This window comes from Phyllobates terribilis, unplaced genomic scaffold, assembly GCF_046119375.1.
Source record: "Phyllobates terribilis strain yellow unplaced genomic scaffold, ASM4611937v1 Scaffold_12__6_contigs__length_324123572, whole genome shotgun sequence".
Taxonomy (NCBI): domain Eukaryota; kingdom Metazoa; phylum Chordata; class Amphibia; order Anura; family Dendrobatidae; genus Phyllobates; species Phyllobates terribilis.
This window is the reverse complement of record NW_027362772.1, coordinates 86,755,973-86,775,159: the sequence shown is the minus strand read 5'-3', so window position 1 is coordinate 86,775,159 and position 19,187 is coordinate 86,755,973. Positions and strand designations below refer to the sequence as shown.

Genomic DNA, 19,187 nt, shown 5'->3' with positions numbered 1-19,187 from the left:
GTACTCTTTTGAGATGCTGATTATTGGCCGGTTTATAATCGGTCTCTACTGTGGTCTTACTACTGGATTTGTGCCCATGTACGTTGGGGAAGTCGCTCCTACATCTCTTCGTGGCGCTCTGGGAACTCTGCACCAGCTGGGAGTTGTTGTTGGAATTCTCATAGCCCAAGTAAGTAGCCGCACTGCTATGGCTTGTACTTTAGTTCTCTGCATGATAGAGGACTCAACATCTACAATTCTCTACGCAGATATTCGGCTTGGAGCCAATCATGGGTAATGACAATTTATGGCCACTTCTTCTTGGCTGCATCTTTGTACCTGCTCTTGTCCAGTCAGCGGCACTACCCTTCTGTCCTGAAAGTCCCCGGTTTTTACTCATCAACCGTAATGAAGAGGACAAAGCCAAAAGTAGTGAGTACCAATAAGCTTTTCTCACCATAAATACGTGGGTCATCTTGCGAAATTTACCATGCCTGACCGCATCTCATCTTTCGCAGTCCTGAAGAAACTTCGAGGCACCACCGATGTAACCACCGATCTTCAGGAGATGAAGGAAGAGAGTCGTCAGATGATGAGAGAAAAGAATGTCACAATATTGGAGCTGTTCCGCTCACCATTGTATCGTCAGCCGATCTTCATTGCGATTGTTCTGCAGCTTTCTCAGCAGCTCTCTGGCATTAATGCGGTAAGACAGAAACAGAGTTCTAAGAAATCTATTTCTCGCCAGCACTTATAGGCATGAAGCACAGACACAGAAGGGAGTGTCTTTGTTATGATCTGCAACATAAACTAAGGAAAGATAGGGGAAAACTGTCCCTACAGTAAGACTAAGCTGAATCCCTACGATGTAGCGGGCTGCCTGTTCCTAGTGAACAGACCCGCCTTAGTCCTCGGCTAGTCTGAACGAAGACCTATAGAATTAAGGGAGGGGTCCCTAAAAGAACTAAGGACTGGGACAAAAATGGGACACCTCCTAAACAGAAGTTGTTGCAGAGCACAAAAGACAAACTGACAAAAAGGTACTAGAGGTCCCAGAGAACCAAGCGAACTGACAAAAAGTACTAGAGGTCCAAGAGGACCAAGCGAACTGACAAAAAGTACTAGAGGTCCAAGAGGACCAAGCGAACTGACAAAAAGTACTAGAGGTCCAAGAGGACCAAGCGAACTGACAAAAAGTACTAGAGGTCCCAGAGGACCAAGCGAACTAGACAGAGATAGGCACCGAAGCACCAGGCTAGCAAAACAGTCAAACACTGAAGTCCAGCACAGCCAAAAGGGCGGAGCTGGAATATATAGGCAGATGGTCACGTGACTGCAAAACACAAGATAGAAAAAACTAACAGGAGGGTTCTAACAGTCTTAACTATTCCTGGAGTTTCACCTGTTGCAGTAAAACTACCTTGTGCCAGGCAATAAACATAATATCTTGTTCATTTTAGGTATTCTACTATTCTACTATGATCTTCGAAAAAGCCCAGGTTCAGCAGCCAATTTACGCCACCATCGGTGCTGGAATTGTCAACACTGCATTTACCGTTGTGTCGGTGAGTACAAAGCTCAACTGCTGACGTGGAACATAATCAAATGTCTACGTTTTATGGTCTAAGTCAACAGTCTTCAGAACTTTATTCTATAAACGTTGACAACTAAAACTCCAGATTCAAAGTGAAAATATTAGAGAAGTATTAAAATTACAATGTATTATTTTTAAGAAAAATCTTCTGTGTGTGTCAGGGAATAGAAAACTAACGTAGGGGAGGTGATGCAGTCTCATGTGAATTGTCTATGGTGGACTGTGAGGAGTGATGCAGTCTCAGTTGTACTGTGAGAGGGGCGATGCAGTCTCAGTTGTACTGTGAGCGGCGATGCAGTCTCAGTTGTACTGTGAGAGGGGCGATGCAGTCTCAGTTGTACTGTGAGCGGCGATGCAGTCTCAGTTGTACTGTGAGCGGCGATGCAGTCTCAGTTGTACTGTGAGAGGAGTGATGCAGTATCAGTTGTACTGTGAGAGTGGCGATGCAGTCTCAGTTGTACTGTGAGCGGCGATGCAGTCTCAGTTGTACTGTGAGAGGAGTGATGCAGTATCAGTTGTACTGTGAGCGGCGATGCAGTCTCAGTTGTACTGTGAGCGGCGATGCAGTCTCAGTTGTACTGTGAGAGTGGCGATGCAGTCTCAGTTGTACTGTGAGCGGCGATGCAGTCTCAGTTGTACTGTGAGCGGCGATGCAGTCTCAGTTGTACTGTGAGCGGCGATGCAGTCTCAGTTGTACTGTGAGAGGAGTGATGCAGTATCAGTTGTACTGTGAGCGGCGATGCAGTCTCAGTTGTACTGTGAGCGGCGATGCAGTCTCAGTTGTACTGTGAGAGTGGCGATGCAGTCTCAGTTGTACTGTGAGCGGCGATGCAGTCTCAGTTGTACTGTGAGAGGGGCGATGCAGTCTCAGTTGTACTGTGAGCGGCAATGCAGTCTCAGTTGTACTGTGAGAGGAGTGATGCAGTATCAGTTGTACTGTGAGCGGCGATGCAGTCTCAGTTGTACTGTGAGCGGCGATGCAGTCTCAGTTGTACTGTGAGAGTGGCGATGCAGTCTTAGTTGTACTGTGAGCAGCGATGCAGTCTCAGTTGTACTGTGAGCGGCGATGCAGTCTCAGTTGTACTGTGAGAGGAGTGATGCAGTATCAGTTTTACTGTGAGCGGCGATGCAGTCTCAGTTGTACTGTGAGAGTGGCGATGCAGTCTCAGTTGTACTGTGAGCGGCGATGCAGTCTCAGTTGTACTGTGAGCGGCGATGCAGTCTCAGTTGTACTGTGAGAGGAGTGATGCAGTATCAGTTGTACTGTGAGCGGCGATGCAGTCTCAGTTGTACTGTGAGCGGCGATGCAGTCTCAGTTGTACTGTGAGAGTGGCGATGCAGTCTCAGTTGTACTGTGAGCGGCGATGCAGTCTCAGTTGTACTGTGAGCGGCGATGCAGTCTCAGTTGTACTGTGAGAGGGGCGATGCAGTCTCAGTTGTACTGTGAGCGGTGATGCAGTCTCAGTTGTACTGTGAGCGGCGATGCAGTCTCAGTTGTACTGTGAGAGGAGTGATGCAGTATCAGTTGTACTGTGAGCGGCGATGCAGTCTCAGTTGTACTGTGAGGAGTGATGCAGTCTCAGTTGTACTGTGAGAGTGGCGATGCAGTCTCAGTTGTACTGTGAGAGCGGCGATGCAGTCTCAGTTGTACTGTGAGAGGGGCAATGCAGTCTCAGTTGTACTGTGAGCGGCGATGCAGTCTCAGTTGTACTGTGAGAGGAGTGATGCAGTATCAGTTGTACTGTGAGCGGCGATGCAGTCTCAGTTGTACTGTGAGGAGTGATGCAGTCTCAGTTGTACTGTGAGAGTGGCGATGCAGTCTCAGTTGTACTGTGAGAGCGGCGATGCAGTCTCAGTTGTACTGTGAGAGGGGCAATGCAGTCTCAGTTGTACTGTGAGCGGCGATGCAGTCTCAGTTGTACTGTGAGCGGCGATGCAGTCTCAGTTGTACTGTGAGAGGGGCGATGCAGTCTCATTTGTACTGTGAGCGGCGATGCAGTCTCAGTTGTACTGTGAGCGGCGATGCAGTCTCAGTTGTACTGTGAGCGGCGATTCAGTCTCAGTTGTACTGTGAGCAGCGATGCAGTCTCAGTTGTACTGTGAGCAGCGATGCAGTCTCAGTTGTACTGTGAGAGTGGCGATGCAGTCTCAGTTGTACTGTGAGTGGTGATGCAGTCTCAGTTGTACTGTGAGAGTGGCGATGCAGTCTCAGTTGTACTGTGAGAGTGGCGATGCAGTCTCAGTTGTACTGTGAGCGGTGCAGTCTCAGTTGTACTGTGAGCGGCGATGCAGTCTCAGTTGTACTGTGAGCGGCGATGCAGTCTCAGTTGTACTGTGAGTGGCGATGCAGTTTCAATTGTACTGTGAGTGGCGATGCAGTCTCAGTTGTACTGTGAGAGTCGCGATGCAGTCTCAGTTGTACTGTGAGAGTGGCGATGCAGTCTCAGTTGTACTGTGAGCGGAGATGCAGTCTCAGTTGTACTGTGAGAGCCGCAATGCAGTCTCAGTTGTACTGTGAGAGCGGCGATGCAGTCTCAGTTATACTGTGAGAGGGGCGATGTAGTCTCAGTTGTACTGTGAGAGGGGCGATGCCGTCTCAGTTGTACTGTGAGCGGCGATGCAGTCTCAGTTGTACTGTGAGCGTCGATGCAGTCTCAGTTGTACTGTGAGCGGCGATGCAGTCTCAGTTGTACTGTGAGCGGCGATGCAGTCTCAGTTGTATTGTGAGAGTGGCGATGCAGTCTCAGTTGTACTGTGAGAGTGGCGATGCAGTCTCAGTTGTACTGTGAGCGGCGATGCAGTCTCAGTTGTACTCTGAGAGTGGCGATGCAGTCTCAGTTGTACTGTGAGAGTGGCGATGCAGTCTCAGTTGTACTGTGAGAGTGGCGATGCAGTCTCAGTTGTACTGTGAGAGTGGCGATGCAGTCTCAGTTGTACTGTGAGAGTGGCGATGCAGTCTCAGTTGTACTGTGAGCGGCGATGCAGTCTCAGTTGTACTGTGAGCGGCGATGCAGTCTCAGTTGTACTGTGAGCGGCGATGCAGTCTCAGTTGTACTGTGAGAGCGGCGATGCAGTCTCAGTTGTACTTTGAGCGGCGATGCAGTCTCAGTTGTACTGTGAGCGGCGATGCAGTCTCAGTTGTACTGTGAGAGGGGCGATTTAGTCTCAGTTGTACTGTGAGAGGGGCGATGCTGTCTCAGTTGTACTGTGAGCGGCGATGCAGTCTCAGTTGTACTGTGAGAGGAGTGATGCAGTATCAGTTGTACTGTGAGCGGCGATGCAGTCTCAGTTGTACTGTGAGCGGCGATGCAGTCTCAGTTGTACTGTGAGAGTGGCGATGCAGTCTCAGTTGTACTGTGAGCGGCGATGCAGTCTCAGTTGTACTGTGAGCGGCAATGCAGTCTCAGTTGTACTGTGAGAGGAGTGATGCAGTATCAGTTTTACTGTGAGCGGCGATGCAGTCTCAGTTGTACTGTGAGCGGCGATGCAGTCTCAGTTGTACTGTGAGAGTGGCGATGCAGTCTCAGTTGTACTGTGAGCGGCGATGCAGTCTCAGTTGTACTGTGAGCGGCGATGCAGTCTCAGTTGTACTGTGAGAGGAGTGATGCAGTATCAGTTGTACTGTGAGCGGCGATGCAGTCTCAGTTGTACTGTGAGCGGCGATGCAGTCTCAGTTGTACTGTGAGAGTGGCGATGCAGTCTCAGTTGTACTGTGAGCGGCGATGCAGTCTCAGTTGTACTGTGAGCGGCGATGCAGTCTCAGTTGTACTGTGAGAGGGGCGATGCAGTCTCAGTTGTACTGTGAGCGGTGATGCAGTCTCAGTTGTACTGTGAGCGGCGATGCAGTCTCAGTTGTACTGTGAGAGGAGTGATGCAGTATCAGTTGTACTGTGAGCGGCGATGCAGTCTCAGTTGTACTGTGAGGAGTGATGCAGTCTCAGTTGTACTGTGAGAGTGGCGATGCAGTCTCAGTTGTACTGTGAGAGCGGCGATGCAGTCTCAGTTGTACTGTGAGAGGGGCAATGCAGTCTCAGTTGTACTGTGAGTGGCGATGCAGTCTCAGTTGTACTGTGAGAGGAGTGATGCAGTATCAGTTGTACTGTGAGCGGCGATGCAGTCTCAGTTGTACTGTGAGGAGTGATGCAGTCTCAGTTGTACTGTGAGAGTGGCGATGCAGTCTCAGTTGTACTGTGAGAGCGGCGATGCAGTCTCAGTTGTACTGTGAGAGGGGCAATGCAGTCTCAGTTGTACTGTGAGCGGCGATGCAGTCTCAGTCGTACTGTGAGCGGCGATGCAGTCTCAGTTGTACTGTGAGAGGGGCGATGCAGTCTCATTTGTACTGTGAGCGGCGATGCAGTCTCAGTTGTACTGTGAGCGGCGATGCAGTCTCAGTTGTACTGTGAGCGGCGATTCAGTCTCAGTTGTACTGTGAGCAGCGATGCAGTCTCAGTTGTACTGTGAGCAGCGATGCAGTCTCAGTTGTACTGTGAGAGTGGCGATGCAGTCTCAGTTGTACTGTGAGTGGTGATGCAGTCTCAGTTGTACTGTGAGAGTGGCGATGCAGTCTCAGTTGTACTGTGAGAGTGGCGATGCAGTCTCAGTTGTACTGTGAGCGGCGATGCAGTCTCAGTTGTACTGTGAGCGGCGATGCAGTCTCAGTTGTACTGTGAGAGGGGCGATGCAGTCTCATTTGTACTGTGAGCGGCGATGCAGTCTCAGTTGTACTGTGAGCGGCGATGCAGTCTCAGTTGTACTGTGAGCGGCGATTCAGTCTCAGTTGTACTGTGAGCAGCGATGCAGTCTCAGTTGTACTGTGAGCAGCGATGCAGTCTCAGTTGTACTGTGAGAGTGGCGATGCAGTCTCAGTTGTACTGTGAGTGGTGATGCAGTCTCAGTTGTACTGTGAGAGTGGCGATGCAGTCTCAGTTGTACTGTGAGAGTGGCGATGCAGTCTCAGTTGTACTGTGAGCGGCGATGCAGTCTCAGTTGTACTGTGAGCGGCGATGCAGTCTCAGTTGTACTGTGAGCGGCGATGCAGTCTCAGTTGTACTGTGAGTGGCGATGCAGTTTCAATTGTACTGTGAGTGGCGATGCAGTCTCAGTTGTACTGTGAGAGTCGCGATGCAGTCTCAGTTGTACTGTGAGAGTGGCGATGCAGTCTCAGTTGTACTGTGAGCGGAGATGCAGTCTCAGTTGTACTGTGAGAGCGGCAATGCAGTCTCAGGTGTACTGTGAGAGCGGCGATGCAGTCTCAGTTATACTGTGAGAGGGGCGATGTAGTCTCAGTTGTACTGTGAGAGGGGCGATGCCATCTCAGTTGTACTGTGAGCGGCGATGCAGTCTCAGTTGTACTGTGAGCGTCGATGCAGTCTCAGTTGTACTGTGAGCGGCGATGCAGTCTCAGTTGTACTGTGAGCGGCGATGCAGTCTCAGTTGTATTGTGAGAGTGGCGATGCAGTCTCAGTTGTACTGTGAGAGTGGCGATGCAGTCTCAGTTGTACTGTGAGAGTGGCGATGCAGTCTCAGTTGTACTGTGAGCGGCGATGCAGTCTCAGCTGTACTGTGAGCGGCGATGCAGTCTCAGTTGTACTGTGAGCGGCGATGCAGTCTCAGTTGTACTCTGAGAGTGGCGATGCAGTCTCAGTTGTACTGTGAGAGTGGCGATGCAGTCTCAGTTGTACTGTGAGAGTGGCGATGCAGTCTCAGTTGTACTGTGAGAGTGGCGATGCAGTCTCAGTTGTACTGTGAGAGTGGCGATGCAGTCTCAGTTGTACTGTGAGCGGCGATGCAGTCTCAGTTGTACTGTGAGCGGCGATGCAGTCTCAGTTGTACTGTGAGCGGCGATGCAGTCTCAGTTGTACTGTGAGAGCGGCGATGCAGTCTCAGTTGTACTTTGAGCGGCGATGCAGTCTCAGTTGTACTGTGAGCGGCGATGCAGTCTCAGTTGTACTGTGAGAGGGGCGATTTAGTCTCAGTTGTACTGTGAGAGGGGCGATGCTGTCTCAGTTGTACTGTGAGCGGCGATGCAGTCTCAGTTGTACTGTGAGCGGCGATGCAGTCTCAGTTGTACTGTGAGCGGCGATGCAGTCTCAGTTGTACTGTGAGCGGCGATGCAGTCTCAGTTATACTGTGAGAGGGGCGATGTAATCTCAGTTGTACTGTGAGAGGGGCGATGCCGTCTCAGTTGTACTGTGAGCGGCGATGCAGTCTCAGTTGTACTGTGAGCGGCGATGCAGTCTCAGTTGTACTGTGAGCGGCGATGCAGTCTCAGTTGTACTGTGAGTGGCGATGCAGTCTCAGTTGTACTGTGAGAGTGGCGATGCAGTCTCAGTTGTACTGTGAGAGTGGCGATGCAGTCTCAGTTGTACTGTGAGAGTGGCGATGCAGTCTCAGTTGTACTGTGAGAGTGGCGATGCAGTCTCAGTTGTACTGTGAGAGTGGCGATGCAGTCTCAGTTGTACTGTGAGCGGCGATGCAGTCTCAGTTGTACTGTGAGCGGCGATGCAGTCTCAGTTGTACTGTGAGCGGCGATGCAGTCTCAGTTGTACTGTGAGTGGCGATGCAGTTTCAATTGTACTGTGAGTGGCGATGCAGTCTCAGTTGTACTGTGAGAGTCGCGATGCAGTCTCAGTTGTACTGTGAGAGTGGCGATGCAGTCTCAGTTGTACTGTGAGCGGAGATGCAGTCTCAGTTGTACTGTGAGAGCGGCAATGCAGTCTCAGGTGTACTGTGAGAGCGGCGATGCAGTCTCAGTTATACTGTGAGAGGGGCGATGTAGTCTCAGTTGTACTGTGAGAGGGGCGATGCCATCTCAGTTGTACTGTGAGCGGCGATGCAGTCTCAGTTGTACTGTGAGCGTCGATGCAGTCTCAGTTGTACTGTGAGCGGCGATGCAGTCTCAGTTGTACTGTGAGCGGCGATGCAGTCTCAGTTGTATTGTGAGAGTGGCGATGCAGTCTCAGTTGTACTGTGAGAGTGGCGATGCAGTCTCAGTTGTACTGTGAGAGTGGCGATGCAGTCTCAGTTGTACTGTGAGCGGCGATGCAGTCTCAGCTGTACTGTGAGCGGCGATGCAGTCTCAGTTGTACTGTGAGCGGCAATGCAGTCTCAGTTGTACTCTGAGAGTGGCGATGCAGTCTCAGTTGTACTGTGAGAGTGGCGATGCAGTCTCAGTTGTACTGTGAGAGTGGCGATGCAGTCTCAGTTGTACTGTGAGAGTGGCGATGCAGTCTCAGTTGTACTGTGAGAGTGGCGATGCAGTCTCAGTTGTACTGTGAGCGGCGATGCAGTCTCAGTTGTACTGTGAGCGGCGATGCAGTCTCAGTTGTACTGTGAGCGGCGATGCAGTCTCAGTTGTACTGTGAGAGCGGCGATGCAGTCTCAGTTGTACTTTGAGCGGCGATGCAGTCTCAGTTGTACTGTGAGCGGCGATGCAGTCTCAGTTGTACTGTGAGAGGGGCGATTTAGTCTCAGTTGTACTGTGAGAGGGGCGATGCTGTCTCAGTTGTACTGTGAGCGGCGATGCAGTCTCAGTTGTACTGTGAGCGGCGATGCAGTCTCAGTTGTACTGTGAGCGGCGATGCAGTCTCAGTTGTACTGTGAGCGGCGATGCAGTCTCAGTTATACTGTGAGAGGGGCGATGTAATCTCAGTTGTACTGTGAGAGGGGCGATGCCGTCTCAGTTGTACTGTGAGCGGCGATGCAGTCTCAGTTGTACTGTGAGCGGCGATGCAGTCTCAGTTGTACTGTGAGCGGCGATGCAGTCTCAGTTGTACTGTGAGTGGCGATGCAGTCTCAGTTGTACTGTGAGAGTGGCGATGCAGTCTCAGTTGTACTGGGAGAGTGGCGATGCAGTCTCAGTTGTACTGTGAGAGTGGCGATGCAGTCTCAGTTGTACTGTGAGCGGCGATGCAGTCTCAGTTGTACTGTGAGCGGCGATGCAGTCTCAGTTGTACTGTGAGTGGCGATGCAGTCTCAGTTGTACTGTGAGAGTGGCGATGCAGTCTCAGTTGTACTGTGAGAGTGGCGATGCAGTCTCAGTTGTACTGTGAGAGTGGCGATGCAGTCTCAGTTGTACTGTGAGAGTGGCGATGCAGTCTCAGTTGTACTGTGAGAGTGGCGATGCAGTCTCAGTTGTACTGTGAGCGGCGATGCAGTCTCAGTTGTACTGTGAGCGGCGATGCAGTCTCAGTTGTACTGTGAGCGGCGATGCAGACTCAGTTGTACTGTGAGAGCGGCGATGCAGTCTCAGTTGTACTTTGAGCGGCGATGCAGTCTCAGTTGTACTGTGAGCGGCGATGCAGTCTCAGTTGTACTGTGAGAGGGGCGATGCAGTCTTAGTTGTACTGTGAGCGGCGATGCAGTCTTAGTTGTACTGTGAGAGGAGTGATGCAGTCTCAGTTGTACTGTGAGAATGGCGATGCAGTCTCAGTTGTACTGTGAGTGGCGATGCAGTCTCAGTTGTACTGTGAGAATGGCGATGCAGTCTCAGTTGTACTGTGAGCGGCGATGCAGTCTCAGTTGTACTGTGAGAGCGGCGATGCAGTCTCAGTTGTACTGTGAGCGGCGATGCAGTCTCAATTGTACTGTGAGAGTGGCGATGCAGTCTCAGTTGTACTGTGAGCGGCGATGCAGTCTCAGTTGTACTGTGAGAGTGGCGATGCAGTTTCAGTTGTACTGTGAGAGCGGCAATGCAGTCTCAGTTGTACTGTGAGCGGCGATGCAGTCTCAGTTGTACTGTGAGCGGCTATGCAGTCTCAGTTGTACTGTGAGAGGGGCAATGCAGTCTCAGTTGTACTGTGAGTGGCGATGCAGTCTTAGTTGTACTGTGAGAGTGGCGATGCAGTCTCAGTTGTACTGTGAGCGGCTATGCAGTCTCAGTTGTACTGTGAGAGGAGTGATGCAGTCTCAGTTGTACTGTGAGAGTGGCGATGCAGTCTTAGTTGTACTGTGAGAGGAGTGATGCAGTCTCAGTTGTACTGTGAGCGGCTATGCAGTCTCAGTTGTACTGTGAGAGGAGTGATGCAGTCTCAGTTGTACTGTGAGAGTGGCGATGCAGTCTTAGTTGTACTGTGAGAGGAGTGATGCAGTCTCAGTTGTACTGTGAGAGTGGCGATGCAGTCTTAGTTGTACTGTGAGAGGAGTGATGCAGTCTCAGTTGTACTGTGAGCGGCGATGCAGTCTCAGTTGTACTGTTCTTGTTTTGCAGCTTTTTGTAGTTGAGCGAGCTGGACGACGTACCCTTCATCTTATCGGACTGGGAGGCATGGCTGCATGTGCTATATTGATGACTATCGCTCTTGTATTACTGGTAAGTGACAACTCACAATGAAATGAAAGGTTTGAGAAATAATAACGAATGACATGGTCCAAGTGTATTCATCCAATTATCTTGTCTGCCACCAACAGGACCGTGTATCAGAGATGTCCTACCTCAGTATCGTAGCCATTTTTGGCTTTGTGGCATTCTTTGAAATAGGACCGGGACCCATTCCTTGGTTCATTGTTGCTGAGCTTTTCAGTCAGGGTCCTCGCCCTGCCGCTATTGCAGTTGCTGGACTTTCCAACTGGACTTCCAACTTCATTGTGGGAATGGGCTTCCAATACGTAGAGGTGAGTGACCCTTATCGTATCGCTTTACACTGGAGCCGTAATATCTCCTTCTTGATTCTTAATTATGTGTCTTCTTTCCTTTGCAGAAACTCTGCGGGGCCTACGTCTTCATCATCTTCACGGTCCTGCTGATCGTCTTCTTCATCTTTACGTTCTTCAAAGTGCCTGAGACAAAGGGTCGCACCTTTGACGAAATCTCTTCCGATTTCAGGCAGGGTGGGGAGACCAATGCCGACAAGCAAACTTCTCCGGAAGAATTCCACAGCCTGGGAGATTCCCAAGTCTAACCCGGCGCCATTCTTACCTACCTCTTGTGACTTCCCTCCTCTTTTCTGCCCGTGTGCAGTCTGCCAGTGTTTATTAGCGATGCAGAGGGACTTCGGGCTAGGACAGGGCGAGGGAAGCAGTTGCTCAGTTTAGTTTTTTTTTTTTAGGCATAATAATGCCTCTTCCTGACTTACTGCCACCTCCTCCGAGAGCACTGCTAGCCAGAAAACCATTTTCAAGCACCGTTCAGGGCATTTCAAACCATCTGGAATAACCACAGCTTAGCTGTTCATATTCTAGAGCTTCTTTGCAGATTTTTTTGCCCCATTTGTGGAGATTTGAAGGACGGAAGTTCCTTTTTTTTTTTAATACATGAATAAGTATATATGTATTTCAGACCGACAACACTAAGCGGGGAGCGGTCTGCTCATCAAGCCCATCTTGGACTCTCGTTTACGTACTGTAGTTTTATATTTTTCTCTTTTCTGTGACTGTAGAGGAAAGGAGACGACAAGAGGCTGCAGAGAATCATATCTTACCCTATACTGGTATTACCGGCCATGGATGACACAGAGTAGATGGTGCGGGTGACACATAGAACACAATCTTACATTATGATATGAGTAGATGGTGCGGGTGACACATAGAACACAATCTTACATTATGATATGAGTAGATGGTGCGGGTGACACATAGAACACAATCTTACATTATGATATGAGTAGATGGTGCGGGTGACACATAGAACACAATCTTACATTATGATATGAGTAGATGGTGCGGGTGACACATAGAGCACAGTCTTACATTATGATATGAGTAGATGGTGCGGGTGACACATAGAACACAATCTTACATTATGATATGAGTAGATGGTGCGGGTGACACATAGAACACAATCTTACATTATGATATGAGTAGATGGTGCGGGTGACACATAGAGCACAGTCTTACATTATGATATGAGTAGATGGTGCGGGTGACACATAGAACACAATCGTACATTATGATATGAGTAGATGGTGCGGGTGACACATAGAGCACAGTCTTACATTATGATATGAGTAGATGGTGCGGGTGACACATAGAACACAATCTTACATTATGATATGAGGAGATGGTGCAGGTGACACATAGAACACAATCTTACATTATGATATGAGTAGATGGTGCAGGTGACACATAGAACACAATCTTACATTATGATATGAGAGTTCTCAATGCCGTTTACTAATGTAGGGAACAATTTTGAACAGGAGATGCACAATACATCTGTCCTCCTTGCCTTTTGTCCGCTCTTGAAGTCTCCGGTGGGCTGTACTGACTGCAGACTTCCATTACTACTTTATGATTATTTTATTCTACAATCATGTTTTTCCAAATGACACATCTGTACAATCTGACATGTACAGGTTGCATAACTTTTTTTTTTACCATTCCAGTTGTTGGTTACTTGCCCAGTCCGCTAGGTACAACATAAACTCCATTGTGGTAATTAATAGGGCTATTCTTGTTAGACCTTCAGAGCAGAGAGAATGCTGCTCACATTCGGGCTGGTCCTAGAAGTTGAAGCTGGGAACAGACCCTATTTGCCCTGCACTGATGAGTTTTCCTCAAATTGCTGTGCGGCACTGAGAGAGTGCAAGGGTCGACTGCGGGGACAATGACAGCAGCACTGATAATGTTACAAAGGCTGTGACCCTGCAGTGGGTGTTTCAAGTCTCCGACTTGGTAGAATCTGACTTGGTAGAATCTGACTTGGTAGAATCTGACTTGGTAGAATCTGTCGCTCAGTCCAGATCTATGGTGGGCCGGCCAGGAATTGCCTTAACCACACACTTGTGTTTCTTTCCTACGGATGAAGCATTTTATCTCATGCAGCTTCAGGCTCACTTTCCAATTTTCCCGCAGAGACACATTTCTTTGTATAGTTTTACAGATATTTATATATATATATATATATATTTATAGGTATATATATAAATATATATTTTTGTTGGATGGTGTTATTCTTCTGTACATATGTATTGTAGTTGTATTGTGAGTTTTGCACAGTAGATCATAACAAGTAAAGGTCAATTTTTCAGCTGTAACTTTACTATAATGCTTCTTATTGTCTAGAAGAAATGTATTTTATTTTTTATTATTATATTTCCACCATAGTCTGTTCTGTGTACTGAATATGAGGTATTAATATGTAAATGGTTAGATCTTTCCTTGTGTCCAAATATGTATGTAGATTGCTATACCGTGACGAATAATAAAGATGGCTGCCTGCCATAGAGGCCATTGTTACTTTACCGGCAGGCTGGTCACTGACTCACTGGCAGCTGAATTTATTATTTCATATAAGTGGATATAAAAAGTCTACACACCCCTCAAAAAATTCCTTTAAAAAAAATCCTACCAAGAAGAATGCTTTTAGAACTTTTTCCCTCCTTTAATGTTGCCATAATCTGTACAAATCCACTGATTAAACAAAATGAATAAACATAACAAATGTAAAATAATGTGGGTGCATAAATGTGAGCACCCTCCTATAATTGGGGATGTGGGAGCCAATCCCATTTATCCTCATGTTACATAGTGGTCAGCGCTCAGCTGCCGTCATTTACATTCCCATAGAAAGTTCCGCTGTTCTAGGAGGATTTTCCTGACATTTTCTGGTTTGCAAACAGCTGACAACACAGCAAAGGATCTCATTGTGGAAAGTTGGCCGTCAGGTGAAGAGTGCAAAAAAAAAGTTCCAAGTCATCAGATCTACCATGGACACTGTGAAGACATCAAGAAGTGACTTGGCAGGTACATGTTGTATCCTGCATGTGACAACAATGTCCCGTATTCCTAATATGTCCGGTCTGTTGGGTGGCAAGATGGAAGTCTTTCCATACAAAGAAAAACATCCAAGCACAGCTATGTTTTGACAAAACTTACATTAAGTCTATCAAACGCATACGGGAAACGTGTTATATCTGATGACACCAAGGGGGGAATTTTGGGCCATAATTTGAAAAGGTATGTTTGGCCCAACGCCAACTATGCGCATGACTAAAAGAGCATCATCCCCACAGTGAAGCATGGTGGAGGCAGCATTGGGCTTTGAGCCTGTTTTTCAACAGTTACAACTGGGGCTTTAGTGAAGGTAGAGAGAATTATGAACAGTCCAAATATCAGTCAATTTTGCAACAAAATCTGAAGTTGAAGAGTAAATTCACCTTTCAGCATAACAACGACCCTAGGCCTCCTCCAAACGAATTAAAGAATAGCTTGGCTAAAGAAGATGAAAGTTCTTGAATGGCCCGGCCTGAGCTCAGACCTTAACCCAGGGGACAATCTGTGGTAAAATGTAGACGGCGCTGTACACTGGAGATGACCCCATAATCTGACAGATGTGGAGCTGCTGCAAGGAGCCGTCAAAGATTGCCAAGTCTAGATGTGCTACTCTTACAGACCCTGACCCCAAAAGACTGAATGCTGTAATAAATGTATTTATTTATTTTACTCACTTATATAGCGCCATTAATTCCACAGCTTTAGAGACATCATCATCACTGTCCCCACTGGGGCTCTCAATCTACATTCCCTATCAGTCTTTGGAGGGTGGGAGGAAACTGGAGAACCAGGCGGAAACCCACGCAAACATGGGGAGAACATATAAATTTAATAAGGACTTTAACAAAGTATTAGTGTAAGGATGTGCATATTTATGCAACCGCATTCATTTAGTTCTTTGAAGTCTTTTCCTATGAAAAAAAAAGTTTATTTTTCAACTGAATTGTACAGATTATGACAGATTTTAAAGGTGGAATAAAAAATCTTAAATGCTTCTTGGTAGGATTTTCTTTTTACATGACAAAAATCTGCCATTTTAGCATGAATGTGTAGACTTTTTATATCCACTGTGCACACACATATATATATATATATATATATATATATATATATATACAAATGAATTTGCTGCCAAATATCCAAAATGAAACCAATAACCCTGAGCAGTGCTGGTCTTGCAGATGTAAGATTGTGATATTTCCTCCGTCGAGGAGGTGAAATCCGCGCACATCACTTCTGGTCGATGACTTCTTACATGTCTGCTCATCACTTCCGGTCTATGACTTCTTACATGTCTGCTCATCACTTCCGGTCGATGACTTCTTACATGTCTGCACATCACTTCCGGTCGATGACTTCTTACATGTCTGCACATCACTTCCGGTCGATGACTTCTTACATGTCTGCTCATCACTTCCGGTCGATGACTTCTTACATGTCTGCACATCACTTCCGGTCGATGACTTCTTACATGTCTGCTCATCACTTCTGGTCGATGACTTCTTACATGTCTGCTCATCACTTCCGGTCGATGACTTCTTACATGTCTGCTCATCACTTCTGGTCGATGACTTCTTACATGTCTGCTCATCACTTCCGGTCGATGACTTCTTACATGTCTGCTCATCACTTCTGGTCGATGACTTCTTACATGTCTGCTCATCACTTCCGGTCGATGACTTCTTACATGTCTGCTCGCACATGTTGTACCACACAGGATTGTCACACAGCCTTTGATTTTATGAACAGTGATGACGTGTTTGTCCCAAGAAGTTGATGGCATGATATTTATACGGCTAATATTGGCGTGTTTGTGAGCGTGGAACAGGGTATTTGCTCATTACTCATGACTGTTTTATTCTAGTTTCTCTTCATTTTTTTTTATTTATTGTCAGTTTGTAACAAATGTCTTTAAATAAAAGTAACGAATTGTGACTAAGGCTCGTTCAGTGCATTTCTTAGGGATGGGATGTAAAGAAAGCTGCAAGACAAGCTGTGAATGTATTGGAGGTGACATTTCACTCCTGGAATTAGAGGCGAATCGTCTTCTAGATGATGACAAGGAAAGAAGAGACTCATTGGTGTGTAATGAACTGGCCGGGGCACAGGAGAGTTCCCGTATGTCCTGGAAGGAGCCTTTCATGTACAGATTGACCACTCTCGTACGTCACAACATTCTTGTCCTAGGCTTTTTCAATCACTCAGTATCTCGTAGATTGTAAACTCTACAAATTGTTGCTTTCCTCATGTTAGTCACTCACCTGTAAACTTCCCCCACAGAGGATGTTTACAGGGGTTGTCCGGTCTAAACTGATCAGTCTGCAGTCACTCTGTTTCTCTAGCGACGTAGCCGTCCAGTGTGCGCGGTCTCACTCCATACAAGTGTATGGCAGGACGCTGCGCCAACTAGACGGCTTCTGTACGGGAGTCTGCATGTCGCATACATCACCTCCGATCCCATGTCAAAAACTGGTGAATCCCCGCAGCGCACAGTCCCAGCAGCGCACAGTCCCCGCAGCGCACAGTCCCCGCAGCGCACAGTCCCAGCAGCGCACAGTCCCAGCAGCGCACAGTGCCTGCACTGGGGGGATTCATAAGTCTGCAGTCACTCTGTGTCTCTAGCGACGTAGCCGTCCAGTGTGCGCGGTCTCACTCCATACAAGTGTATGGCAGGACGCTGCGCCAACTAGACGGCTTCTGTACGGGAGTCTGCATGTCGCATACATCACCTCCGATCCCATGTCAAAAACTGGTGAATCCCTGCAGCGCACAGTCCCAGCAGCGCACAGTGCCTGCACTGGGGGGATTCATAAGTCTGCAGTCACTCTGTGTCTCTAGCGACGTAGCCGTCCAGTGTGCGCGGTCTCACTCCATACAAGTGTATGGCAGGACGCTGCGCCAACTAGACGGCTTCTGTACGGGAGTCTGCATGTCGCATACATCACCTCCGATCCCATGTCAAAAACTGGCGAATCCCCGCAGCGCACAGTCCCAGCAGCGCACAGTCCCCGCAGCGCACAGTCCCAGCAGCGCACAGTGCCTGCACTGGGGGGATTCATAAGTCTGCAGTCACTCTGTGTCTCTAGCGACGTAGCCGTCCAGTGTGCGCGGTCTCACTCCATACAAGTGTATGGCAGGACGCTGCGCCAACTAGACGGCTTCTGTACGGGAGTCTGCATGTCGCATACATCACCTCCGATCCCATGTCAAAAACTGGCGAATCCCCGCAGCGCACAGTCCCAGCAGCGCACAGTCCCCGCAGCGCACAGTCCCAGCAGCGCACAGTGCCTGCACTGGGGGGATTCATAAGTCTGCAGTCACTCTGTGTCTCTAGCGACGTAGCCGTCCAGTGTGCGCGGTCTCACTCCATACAAGTGTATGGCAGGACGCTGCGCCAACTAGACGGCTTCTGTACGGGAGACTGCATGTCGCATACATCACCTCCGATCCCATGTCAAAAACTGGTGAATCCCTGCAGCGCACAGTCCCAGCAGCGCACAGTGCCTGCACTGGGGGGATTCATAAGTCTGCAGTCACTCTGTGTCTCTAGCGACGTAGCCGTCCAGTGTGCGCGGTCTCACTCCATACAAGTGTATGGCAGGACGCTGCGCCAACTAGACGGCTTCTGTACGGGAGACTGCATGTCGCATACATCACCTCCGATCCCATGTCAAAAACTGGTGAATCCCCGCAGCGCACAGTCCCAGCAGCGCACAGTCCCCGCAGCGCACAGTCCCAGCAGCGCACAGTCCCCGCAGCGCACAGTCCCAGCAGCGCACAGTCCCCGCAGCGCACAGTGCCTGCACTGGGGGGATTCATAAGTCTGCAGTCACGCACAGTGACACACAGAGGGACTGCAGACTTATTAATTTAGACCGGGAAACCCCTTTAAGACCCGGTAGCAGAAAAGTTTCTTCATGTAGCAGTGACAAAAGTGCATTTCATACAAGGATGGTCCATACCAGCAAATACTCCTAGACACCCCTGTAGGCACAGTCTGGCTCTCCAGGTGGTCCCGTGACCCCCGGTCCTGGCTCATCACCAGGTGAACTGGACTTAGAAGAACTGGTCGCATAGATTTTAATTCCAAGACTGTGAACATGCAGATGGTAGACCTGGAGATTACTAATCACCTCAAATCCACCTTACTACATAACTAGTAAAACAAAATTTTTTAGGGAGTCTGTCAGCACAAAATGACTGTGCAAACCAAGCACATATGCTCAGTGTAAGCGCAGGCAGCTCAGTGCACCTTCCCACCTCCTTGTCTTCCATCTAGCTCAGCCTCTTTTTCTGCCATTACAGGAGATAGATGGAAGACAAGTAGGTGGGGAAATTGCCCTGACCAGCATGGCTGTGGCACGTTTTCACCAAGCGCCTGTGTGTCAGCAGTCTGTTGTTTTGCTGCTGATTGGCTGCAGTTATACATCTTGAGAAATTGTGCTGCATTTCCACTCCTTACCACTGGAGGCTGCTCTTTTGTTTCTGTGATTGCCCTTTAGTAAGATGGCCGATGTGGTTCCTGTGGAAGCCATTCTCTGCCATTAAGGGCACACAGAGGCAGAAACGCGTCAGTGTTTTTTTTTCTATCACCAGCATGTGGATTTTAACTCTTTGATGCTTATGGAATAACATTTTGAAGATTTTATCAATTTTTGGGATCAACTTTCAACTTTACTTTTTTTTTTTTTGGATGAATTTCCCGACGGTCAGCAGTATTTGAAACGGCCCCCCGTTGCATACAAAGGACAGATTTGGTCATTCACAGCGTGATGAGCTATTTATTCACTCCTTTTTATACTCCATTATATTCCACAATGCTTTACAGACCTCATCACTGTCCCCATTGGGGATCACAATCTAATATCTTGGATTGGGGGGGGAGGGAATCCTGAGAAACCAA

General features: G+C 48.4%; 1 protein-coding gene across 1 annotated transcript; it reads left to right on the top strand.

Moving 5' to 3' along the window:
• Nucleotides 1-7: 7 nt before the first annotated feature.
• LOC141172153 (solute carrier family 2, facilitated glucose transporter member 1-like) lies at nucleotides 8-16,223 on the top strand. The gene is made up of 7 exons (XM_073656028.1): nucleotides 8-169; nucleotides 249-411; nucleotides 498-685; nucleotides 1,440-1,544; nucleotides 10,782-10,883; nucleotides 10,982-11,185; nucleotides 11,272-16,223. The coding sequence occupies exons 1-7, from the start codon at nucleotides 14-16 to the stop codon at nucleotides 11,470-11,472; spliced, it is 1,119 nt and encodes a 372-aa protein (XP_073512129.1). The 5' UTR covers nucleotides 8-13; the 3' UTR covers nucleotides 11,473-16,223.
• The last annotated feature ends 2,964 nt before the right edge of the window (nucleotides 16,224-19,187 follow it).

Coding starts and splice junctions, on each gene's coding strand:
- LOC141172153 (XM_073656028.1), top strand. CDS start 14: ATGCTGATTATTGGCCGGTTTATAATCGGTCTCTACTGTGGTCTTACT. Junction 1,545..10,781: donor CTGCATTTACCGTTGTGTCG/GTGAGTACAAAG, acceptor CTTGTTTTGCAG/CTTTTTGTAGTTGAGCGAGC. Junction 10,884..10,981: donor CTATCGCTCTTGTATTACTG/GTAAGTGACAAC, acceptor TGCCACCAACAG/GACCGTGTATCAGAGATGTC.